This window comes from Manis pentadactyla, chromosome 9 (genome assembly GCF_030020395.1).
Source record: "Manis pentadactyla isolate mManPen7 chromosome 9, mManPen7.hap1, whole genome shotgun sequence".
Lineage (NCBI taxonomy): Eukaryota > Metazoa > Chordata > Mammalia > Pholidota > Manidae > Manis > Manis pentadactyla.
Window position 1 is genome coordinate 29491670 of NC_080027.1, and position 12266 is coordinate 29503935.

At 35.3% G+C, this 12266-nt stretch overlaps 1 protein-coding gene across 2 annotated transcripts in view; it reads right to left on the reverse strand.

Annotated features, from left to right (window-relative positions):
- Positions 1–3934: 3934 nt before the first annotated feature.
- Positions 3935–12266, reverse strand: part of EED (embryonic ectoderm development) — a 31378-nt gene continuing 23046 nt past the window's right edge. For both annotated transcript variants that reach the window (XM_036906985.2, XM_036906986.2), the window contains 3 exons: positions 5774–5932; positions 4955–5028; positions 3935–4338 (listed from right to left, as the gene is read on the reverse strand). In XM_036906985.2, coding sequence (XP_036762880.1) covers positions 4212–4338; positions 4955–5028; positions 5774–5932 — 360 coding nt within the window. In that variant the 3' untranslated portion in view covers positions 3935–4211. The remainder of the gene's footprint in view (positions 4339–4954; positions 5029–5773; positions 5933–12266) is intronic.

A 12266-nucleotide genomic window follows, 5' to 3' on the forward strand; every position in this document is an offset into this window, starting at 1 on the left:
GGAACAGAAGATACCAGGAGCCACAGAAGGCCGGGGTAAGTCAGTAGATTGGAAACAGGTAGGTTGCTTAAAAATGAATGTAAGGTTTTACATCTGTCCCTCATCCATACCTCATCCACTGTCATGAAGTCTCTGGAAAAATTGAATCAGCAAGGCCCCAGACACTAGGAAACCAGATACTGGAAAAAAAAAACGATTTTGCATCAAAATAAAAAATCAAATAATGGCCAATACTACATGTTTCTCACAATGATTTTATGACAACCAACAATTTAATGATTTTAGAATTAAACACAAATACACATTCCCTCACTCACTGCACAAAATGTAACTGAAAATAACCCAACTTTTAAAATTTCACATCAGCCTGGGATAACTGAAGCACGGAATGTGAAACGAGTCTCAGTCATCTTAATTCTTGTTCTGCATCAGAACATAACCACAAAATACCAAGAATATTTTTAGAAATCCACCAGCTCAATCCAAAATGATAGTCATTTTCTACAACAAATCACACAAGGGAAACTCATAGGTGATAAAGTAGGGGAAGTTACCAACTTGAGAGAGCTATGTTCTATTGGTTAGAGACCATGTAGTATTTTTTACTTGTGCTTTTATTTTGGACAATGTGGGTCCTAACCCTAACCCCCATACTAAAAGTCATCTAGTCTCATTTTCCCTAGATCAGTGTGTTTCAAATTATAGGTTGAGATGATTATTGGGTTGTGAAATTGCTTTGGTGAGTCACAACCAAGTTTCAAAAATATGAAATAGGATATTTCAGAATACATCATACATAAGTATTGTTTCATGGAATTTTTTGCTTCAATTGTATATGTGTGTGTGATAGGTATATTTTAAAGTCTCTTTCTTACTGTGGGGTACAGTTTTTAAGTGTAAAAAGGACTGTCCTAGATGCCATCTCATCCAGGCCTAAGATGCAGTTAAGCAGAATGACTATCCCCTCTGCCTCAAATGAGCATTTTAGTTCTTTAAGCACTCCTGGACAAACTGACCATCATTTCTTTAGACCTCTGCCCTTCTGTGGCACTTGCTTTAAAAAAAACAAAACTTTAAAATCACTCAATTTCTATATTCAGCCCTTCTCCAATATTCTATAGTCAGATACACCTAGTCCCATCAGTCCTCTTAGCCCATTATTTTCCCATTCTAAATGCCCCAATACTTCATCATACTTACTACCTCTGCAACAGCAATCATCTTCTCTACCTTGTAGATTTCTCCAGACTCGGGTCCTCTACCCAGAGCACAACATGGTTACCAGTTTCTTCCCTATCTCCTATGCTGAGACTCTCAATTATTTTTGTGGGTGGCAGGGGCAAGTGTAGGGAGAAGGGGAGAAGGTGAAGAGAGATGAGTGACCTGGAAGAAACATAATCCAGGAAGAAAACGGGTTCCATGGTGTGGAATGAAATGGAGAATTTGTGGCTCATCTCAGGACTGGAATACTGGTGGTGAGTGACTGGAAAAGGGAGTTTAAATCAAGCATCCACCCTGGATAAACCCAGTGTAGAGATGTCAATCCTTAGTCCCCATTGTTCAAGAAACAAAACCACCCAAGGAATTCCACATCGTATTATCCTTCAGGTTGTGGTGCAGGTGGCCTTTGAACAAAACTGCTGTCCTGTACACCTTGCCTCACTCGATATAGGCTATTATAAGAATATGCCATCAGCTGGTCCTTCGCCCAGCCTGACATAAACCGTGGAGGCTTTTTCTCAGGACATGATACAGATTGGGGTGAAGGTTTGGGCTTGGTAGTCACCAAAGCCGACTGGCACAGTAGTGGCTGTGACTGAAATTGAAGTGGGGAGAGCCACGCTGGTAAAATGCCAGAACCACCATCCCTCTCCTTGTCCACAGGGCAGGTAGATATGATAGCAAGTGTTTCTTCAAATATCCTTCCATTCCTTTTTTTTCCTAGATACCCAATTAAATGTATCATTAGACCTCTTCATTTTATCCTTTACAGTTAACACCTCAGATTCTCCACTTTTTCCTCTATGCCACAGTCTAATTTCTTAGCATTTCTTCCAGTTCACTAATCTCTCTTCAGTTGTATCTTATATCTACTGAGTTAATTTCAACATTTTTCATTTCTGAAAGTTCTAGTTCTCAAATTCTCCTGGTCAGCTTTGGTAGTCTCTCAGGGATTGCTCATTTTTGTGATTGCATCATGTGTTTCATTCAACAATTGACCACCTACGATGTGCAAGGCACTGTTGTAGGTGCTGGGGTACATCAGTGAAGTAGAACACAAAACAGAACAACCCACTCTCACAAAACCTACATTCCAGTGAGAAACACAACCAACTGAGTCATTATGCATTCAATTACTGAAATGGAGACTGAAAGCAAGGAAAGGGTAGTATACAGGGATGGAGACTTGCAGTGTTAAATGTGGCTCTTGAATATTTTCTGGTAATTTTGGTGTCTGGAGTCTTTGGTGGCTCAAGTATATTACGAATTGTCTCAATTGTCAGTCACAGCACTTGTTTCATTATCTAGTGATCTTTGAGAGTTATTTGGTTGGCCTAAATTTTCAACAATTTCAGGGTTATTTTCTTTCAATAGTATTCACACCAAGGATAAGCAAATTGTAGCTTGTGGGCTGAATATGGCCCACTGCCTACTTTAATGGAAGTTTTATTGGAAAACAGCCAGGCCCATTTGTTTACATATTCTCTATGATTGCTTTCACACTACAGCTGCAGTGTTGAGTGCATGTAAGAGAGACGGCATGGCCCATAAAGCCTAAAATTTTTACTATCTAGCTATTTACAGAAAAAGTTTGCTGACCTCTGATCTACAAATACACACAGGATCTAATAACAAAAGTCAAAATGGGCACTAACATATACTGTGGGAGCATGTGAATTTGGTACAGAAATAATACCATTTCATTAACTGTTCTAACAAATGAGCCTAAGGAAATAGCCAGAAAGGTACACAAAGTCTTGTGTATTGGGCTGTTTATAAAATATTACAATAGCAAAAAAGTGGGAGCAATTAACATACCCAAAAAGGTGTTAAATATTCATGGAAATGGGAAGACTTATAAAAAGGTTCATGAATCTAAAAGTCTGACAAAACTCCGTCTTTTGTATTTTATCCTGGCTCCCCTCATTTCACTCCCTACCTTATCTTTATGATCACTCAGGTTTTCTTCATTCCCTCTGCTTCAGGTTAACCTCTCCACATGTTGTCATCATCTTCTTTTGGGATTTTTTTGGTCGTTTGTATCTCAATTTCATTCTTGCTACTGTTTCTTGTTCATAAATATGCACAAAACACCCTATTTTCAGGATAAATCAACCAACTACTTTCAACCCTAAGACACCCTCCATCTACTTACTTTTCTTAACTAACACCCTTCAAGAAAAGGACATATTCCCCATTTCTACCATTTTTTACCACACTGCATTTAGGCTTCTATGTTCTCTCTTTTCTTGCTTTAATATTTCCACTGAGATTATTAATGGCCTAGTTGAAAACTGAATAGCAGTATTTTTCAAACTATAAAAACAAGTTATTAAAACATTATTTTATGTTCCAACCCTACAGAATTATAAATGTAATTACTTATAAAATTGAACAGAAAAAAATCATTAATATGAAACCATGGGAAATAGTTTCCAATAAACAACTTAAGATTTAGTGTATATCAAGTACTATTCCAATTGCTTTACATGTATTAAGTCATTTGATACTTATAATAACCCTATGAAGTAGTTATTATCCCTGTTTCACACAAGAGGAAACGGAGGCCCAGAGATGTCAAGTTACTAAACCAAGGTCACAAAGTTAGTGGCAGCGCCAAGATTTAAATTCAGTTTAGTTCTAGAGCTTACATTTAGTCACTACATTGGATAGCTTTCTCAAGTTTAGAAAACTACAAATAACGATTGTTACAAAATGTTAAGGCATAATTTTATTACTTTCAACATTTCATCACAATGAAAATAAATTAAGGTAAGAGAGCTTTACAAAAATAAATTTTTATTAAAAGCAGTAGAGTCTGAGCAGGAGACAGTACAAAGAGTGTAAACAATGTAAACATCACTACATTCAGCTCAGCCTGATTGAATGCTGAAAGACAACTCTAAATGCTCTATGTGCCCTTACTAGCAAGATACATTAATTCTATTGTACACAGAAACACACTCTAATTTTGATTAGAAAAGAGTATTTTATCGAAGTCGGTCCCAACGCCAAATACTAGCATCATCACAAACAGCTATTAGAATGCTGCTATCCCTGCTAAAACTGGTCTGTCGAATAGCAGCACCACATTTATGATGAGTCAGTGTTGTACATCTAGGGAGAAAACAAAACAAAACAACAGGTCAAATACCCATACACATATATAATGCTGCATCTAACTTAAAATCGTGAATTAGAAAATGAATAGATGTTCCAAAACATGTAAAACATTTAAAACCAGAATATACTTCACTAGGAGGTCAATTTCAAATTTCAAAAACTTCTCGTATATTTTAAATTCAAGAGGCACTGTATAATTTATATAAAAAGAAAAATTTGTCACTAAGGTTTCATAAAAAAATCATTATTAGAATAAAAATACTTTAAAATAACTCTGAGACTCTGAGTAGGAACTGCCTGGAAGGGAATACACAGGAACTTTTGGGAGTGATGGGTATATTCTATAACTTGATTGGGAGGTTGATTATATAAGTCTCTACATTAGTCCAAACTCAACAAATTATATACTTAGATTTCCATTTCACTCTACATAAATTTTCCCTCTATTTAATAATGTCACTAGTTACTTTTAAAAAATAAGTAACTCAGACATGTAAATGATAAAAATGACTTAAAGATGGCATTGCAAGTTTCAATTACTTCTCCTACAATGGCATAACCTTTTGGAGAAAAAGGCAGAAATAATCAATAGGAATTCCTAAATACTTACTTGGCTTTATGAGGATCTTCTACTTCTAAATCCCAAACATATAGTTTGCCAACCTGATTGCCCAATGCAAGCATCTGTATAAATATATTTTTAAAAACATAGTTACTAAAAATATTTTCTCTAGGTTATAGAACATTCAAGCAATCCTGACATCTTTCTTATTTCAGAAAAACCTCAGCTCTAGCCTCTGGCTATGCTCTTATTTATTTATTTTTTTTGCATCTTATGTTTCTAATTTGTAAATGAAGAGAAGAGAAAAAAAGTAATACTTCACAAACATGTACTGAACACAGTAAGAAGGCATTTAGCAAATTTATGAAGGGTTTTACAATTTACAATGCTAGCATATACTCTAATTTCTTCCTAAAGAACTGTAGCAAAAGCCACAGAAAGTGCTTCCAAAGCTTTCTTATGGAAATAAATACCCACGTAATTTGTTACCACAAAATCCTAACACCAATACTTTCTTTGAAATTCTAGGTAATTAGTATTTTGTCTCTATCTTCCATGTTGATTTTTCTCTTTTTGGCTTAACACTACAAGATTAACACTTTAATCACCATAATAATAAATCTAAGTAACAGATGTCTTGGGAAGTAAATACCTAACTGCCACCATTGACACCCATCAATTTATAATAAGCCTTGCAGATGGTGTGAAGAACCACAAAGGTACAATAAGTAACACCAAAGGCCAAAGCAATCCATACAAAACATAGAGGTAGACTCTTAAGAGGAACAGAACAGACACGCACAATAGAAAACTGAAATTGCAATGGTTTTAAGTCAAATAATTTCAAAATGTAAAATATATTGCTACCTTTTGCCAGAAATCCATAGAAAACCTCATGTACCAAATGTCACATTGGCTGTAATCGAATCGCCCAAGAATAGTCACATTAGACTCACTGGGTTTAATTTTATCTATATCATCTTCCATTTTGCCAGGTTTCCAGCACACAATGGCGTTTTCACAAGACTTTAAAAAAGAGAGAAACAAGAAAAAAAGAAACGTTACTTGTAGAACTGAATTTTAAATATTAAAAACAAAACCTGTTCTATTATCATTTTAGAATTGACATTCTTAAAACCTGGTTATCCATCACTAAATATAGTGATGTATACTTGTTTATATTTAAAGAGTCAATGTCCACACTTGAGGACAAGAAGTCTGATTATCAACAGAATTTAACAATACAAAAGCATTACATTATCTGGAATCTACTTTATGGAAGTCACAAAATCTCTTCCAAACCAAACCAAACCAATTCAGCTCTAGATACTTCGGTATCCAGACTTCAACTGTTTTAGAGCAAAGGTGAAATTACAAACATTGTATTAGAATTATGGCCCCTGCTTACTTCACTAGTTTCATCTTTGTCCATCCAATTGCCCACTCTACTTCTAAGTGCACATGGTTCCCTTTACCTGCGTAACTATTAATCCTCTATCCCCAGGGTCTGTGCTGTATGGTAGGTGCTCAACAGATATTGTAGGAAAACTAATGAATTCATAGAAAGGGCCTTAAAGATCAGATTATATAGAACCCAGTAAGACAGTGGTTTAACATCAAGCTGTTGATATGGGGGTGGGATTGAAATAGAGTTACACCTTCCCTATCCTGTAACATTAAATCTTTGCCTACGTTCTACTTAAATAGCAAGTGGTAAAGAAAACAATGGAAGAAAAAACTGCAAAGCAGTGGGCACTATTCCTATCACTGTGTAGGCCAATGGTTTGCCATTAAGGGACATTTGGCAATGACTCTGTCCTCTAGTGGGCGCACGGCAGAAATGCTGCTGAACATCTTATGATGCACAAGTACAGACTCTCTCACAAACTATCTATCTAGCCCCACGTCAATAAGGCCAGGACTGAGAAACTCCTGTGTAGGTGAAAGTGCCTCCTGGAATTTTACAGGACACAGCCGCAGAATCCCATGTGGCAGACTTGTGGAGTTCATGGGCCTCTAAACAGCTTAACAGCAGGGTCACAGGAAGATTAGGAAAGGGAAAACATACTTTCTTTTCCTCCTTGCCTTTTAGCTTATATAAAATTGCAGGGCTATGTATCTAATAAACAAGTTATTTAAAGTATCCCAGAGATCACCTATTCTGATGACTCTTAACTAAGTGCACAATTGGATCAACAGCCTATCCAAAAGACTCATCTCAGCCCCAACCCTACTGAATCAATCTCTCTAAGGGGAGCCAAAGCAGAAGAACTGTGAGGAAGCTCTTTAAGGGCTTCTTACTGAGTTCACTGGCAAAGAATCTTTAATTAGTAGAGTCCCTTCATGGAAAACTAAAGCATAGGGAGGTAAAAGGAACTTGCCTGCACTAATGGGTGCTGCACTTGAAAATCATTTAGAGAGCTTTTTAAAATTGCAAATTCTAAGGTCCTTGTGCCAGAGTTAGACTCTCTGGGGGTGAGACCTAGAAATCTATTTTTATGATGTTCTCCTAGTGATTCTGATGCAGAGCAAGATTTGAGACCACCAATATAGTTCATTCAGGTGAGCTCCCAATCTAAAATGCAGAAATCCTTTCCTTTCATCTGATTAAATTCTAAGAGCAGATATTTTAGAGCTAGTTGCTTATTACTTCCTCAAAAAATATGAAGTGGATGTACTTTCTCCCTATTTGTCCCAATAAGTACAAGTTAAAAGTCTGAATATCAGCTATAAAGCAAACATAAGGTTCTTATAGGTAGAAAGAAGGCAGACTGGTTAGGAACCTTGGGAAATGAAGGGTGTTGAGTTCTCTGGTTTTCCTTTGCCTCATTTATGTATCCCAAACTGGATGCTAGAGAAGGCATTATCAACTCAGCAATGATAATGGGTGAAGGCAAAAAAAAAGCCTTAACAAAAGTCCTCTCTCTCTAGCCAAAGGACCAGGAAAGTGGCAACCTCGCAAGAGAGAAAATTTTCAGAAAACATTCTACTCTAGTTAAACGCCACAGAAAAAACTGTGGACCCAACCATGCACGAACCAGCAAAGTCCAGTGGGGTACATTTTCTCAGGTGGCAACTAAGCACCTCAAGTGGATACCCGACTCTTCCTTCACCAAATGAGGTGACTCTCTCCAACTCCTCTCTGTCTGGGATGGTATCAGAGGAGGCCTAGAGAGAGGATGTTCATCATTACCTACCACCTGCAGGGTCAGTGGAGACCACCTGGGAATTAGACACCCTCACCTTGACTTCCCCCACCACCTGCAAATCCTGAGACAATGCTCACCTTCCCCAGATGAAAAACTCATCAGAGGAAGCCTGTGGGAGAAGAGCTAAATAAGCCATCCAGAGTCTTATAACACCCAAAATATCAAAATTTCAATAGAAAACCATTTGTCATACCAAGAATGGGAAAAAATCTCAACTTTCATGAGAAAAGATAATAAATGCCAACAATTTTAGATGTCAGAAACTACCTGACAGGACTTTAAAACAGCCATTATAAAAATGATTCAATGAGCAATTATAAGCACATTAAAACAATATAAGTCTTGGCAAAGAAATAAAAGATATGAAGACTCAGATGGAAATTTTAGAACTGAAAGAAACTATAAACAAAATGAAAACCTCAACTGAAAGGTTCAACAGGAAGGGAGATGAAAGATTCAGTAAATTCAAAATCAGAACAATAGAAATTACCCAATCTGAACAAGAGAAAACAGACTTCTGAATAATGGCTAAAAAGTTCCCAAATTTGGGTCAAATTAAGTCTCCCCTAAAGACATAAGTCTACAGATTCAAGAAGGTGAATGAACGCCCAAAAGATAAACTCAAGGAAATCCACATCAAGATACATCCTAGTTAAACTTCTGAAAACTAAAAAGACAAAGAAAAAAAATCCTGAAAGCAGTTAAGACAGACCACCTTATGTACAGGGGAAAAAACAATTGTAATGATGGCAGATTTATCATCAAAACAACAGAAACAGCAAAGAGAGGGCATAACATTTTTCAATGTTTAAAAGAAAGCACTGGCAACACAACATCCTACATTGAGTGGATTTATACCTTTTAGGAATGAAGGAGAAATGAAGACATTCTCAGATGAAGAAAAACTAAGAATTTATCACCAGCAGACCTACCTCAAAAGAATGGGTACAGAAACTTTTACAAAAAGAAATGATCTAAGATGGTATCTTGGAACGTTAGGAAGGAAGAAAGAACAGAAAAAGCAAAATAAATAGATACAATATTCTTTTCCTCTTGAGTTTTTCAATTAAGTTTGATGGTTAAACCAAAAATAGTACTCAAAAATACTATAGATATGTCAAAATTGAATTATAAAAAATGCTCATATGATTTACAGGAGGTTAGGAGAAAAAAACCTAGAGAAATAAAAAAAAATTAAACAGTAGACAATGTAATAATTGGTATGTTAAGGCTTGACTATAACTGGCCCCAGTACACCAACTAAAGAACAGTTTGGTAGAGAAGATTTAAAAAAAGATGCCCCAACTATATATACAGTCATCTACAAGAAAGTCACTTCAGATTTACTACAAGATATAGTAGATTAAAGTAAAAGGTTGTCAAAATATATACCATGCAAACTTAAAAGAAAGGAGGAATGGCTTTATTAGTATCGGATAAACAAGACTTCAAAGCAAAGAAAATTACAGATAGAGATGGACATTACATAATGATAAAAGGGTCAAGTCACCAAGAAACAGCAATATCAAGTAACCAAAGAGCTGCAAAACATCATGGAACTGAAAGGAGAAAGGGAAAAATCTATAATTACAGTGAGAGACTTCAACACCTGTTTCTCAACTGCTAAAACAAGAAAATAAAGATATAGAAGAATTTAACCACACCATCTACCAACTGACATTTACAGAACACTCCACACAACAGCAGAATACACATTTTTTTCAAGCTCCCAATGGTACATACCCAAAATAGGGTCATAAGACAAATCTCAAAACAATTGAAAAGAACCGAAATTATAATTAGTATGTTCTGACCACAATGGAATCAAACTACTAATCATGAGAGAAAGATAAGAAAATCTTCCAACATCTAGAAACTAAACACACCTCATATCAAAATAAGTGAGATGCCCTAAAGCAGTGCTGACATGGAAATCTATATAGCTCCAAGTGCTTATATTAGAAAAGTCTCAGCTCACTAATATAAGCTCACACATTAAGAAACTAGTAAGAAAGAAGAGCAAAATACAGCCATGGCAAACAAAAAGAGGAGATTAAAAAAATCGGCGAACCCCTAGCAAGACTGACAAGTAAAGAAAAAACATTAATTACCAATTTCAAGAATGAAACAGGGACTATCACTAGAGACCTCATAGTCATCAAAAAGATAGTAAGGGAATTCCGCAAACTCTATGTACATATATTTTTACTTTAGATGCAATGGACAGATTCTTTAAACAGCACAAATCACCACGACTCAACCAATGAAATTATTTAAATAGCCCTTTGATATTAAGGAAATTGAATTTGTAATTTAAAACCTCTCCCTCAAAAACTTCTGGGCCCAAATAATTTAACTAGAGAATTCTACCAATCATTTAAAGAAGAATTAACACCAATTCTATATAATCTCTTCCAGAAAATAGGAGGGAAGACTGGTTAATTTATTTTATGAAGCCATTATTACTGATATCAGTATCACACCTAATGAAATAGAAACACAAAAATCTTTAACAAAATATTAGCAAACAGAATTTAACAAAATATTAGCAAACAGCAACGTATATGAAGAATCATACAGTATGACCAGGTAAACATATTCCAGGGATATAAGGCTGAATCAATATTAAAAGAACAGATCGATGCAGTCCACTGCAAACAGACTAAAGAAAAACATCATATCAACTGATGCAAAAAAAAAATGACAAAATTCAACACCCATTCATAATAAAACTTTCAAAAAACTAGAAGAGAGGGCAGTTCTCAACTTGATAGACAACATCTACAAAAAACATACATCTAATATACATAATTATAAAAGACTGAATTCTTTACCCCTTAACATTAGAAAAGTCAAGAATGTCTGCTCCTAACAGTGCTATTTAACACAGGACTGGAAGTTTGCCAGTGCAGTAAAGCAAGAAATGGAAATAAAAAGCACCTAAATCAGAAAGGAAGATATAAAACTTTCCCTATTTGCAGATGACATGATGATCTACATAGACAATCCCAAATCATTTACCATAAGAATAAGCAGTTCAGCTAGTCACAGGATTCAAGATCAATATGTAAAAATTGATATTTTATACTAGCAAAGAATGCACAGAAATGGAAGTTAGAAATACTATATATTATCACTCAAAAAGAGAGGAATACTTAAGCATACATCTAACAAAGCATGTACAGGATCTGTATACTAATAACTACAAAATGCTAATAAAAATCAAAGAAGATCTAAATAAATGTAGACACATACCATGTTCATAGATTGGAGGACTAGGCAGAGCAAAGATATTAATTCCCCACCAAACTGATATACAGGTTTAATATAATGCCAATCAACAGCCTCCCTCCCCACCAAAAATCTCAGCAAGATTTTCTGTAAATGTAGACAAGATTATTCTAAAATTTATATGGCAAGGCAAACAAACTAGAATTGCTAAAACAATTTTGAAAAAGTGGGAGAAATTCAACTGATTTTACAACTTAGAGAGCTACAGTAATTAAGACTGTATATATAGCACTGATGGAGGGAACCAAACAGAAAAGCCAGAAGAAACAGCCTCACACAAGTTTGGCCGATTTTTGACAAAGGTGAAAAGTAATTCAAAGGAGAAAGGATAGTCTTTCAACAAATGGTGCTGGAACGACTGGATATCCACAGGCAAAAAATGAACTACTACCTAAACCTCATATAAAAATTAACTCAAAATGAATCACATTTAATATAAAGCATAACACTATAAAATTAGAAAAGAACACAGGAGAAAATCTTTAGGATCTAGAGTTTGCTGAAGAGCTTTTAAACATAACATCAAAAGCCTGATCCATAAAACATAATTTTTTAGAAAATCAATTAAATTTAAATTCACCAAACTGAAAACATTTGCCTGCAAAAGATCCTTTCAAGAGGATGAAGAGACAAGCTACAGACTGGAAGAAAATATTTGCAAACTACATATCTGACACAGGATTCATATTTAGAATGTATTAAGAACTCTCAAAACTCAAAAAAAACAAAAAAAAAAACAAAAAAAAAAAACAGAGAAACAAAACCAATCCAATTAGAAAATGAGCAAAAGATATGAAGAGACATCATCAAAAAGGATATATGGATGGTAAATAAGCACATGAAAAAGATGTTCAACATCA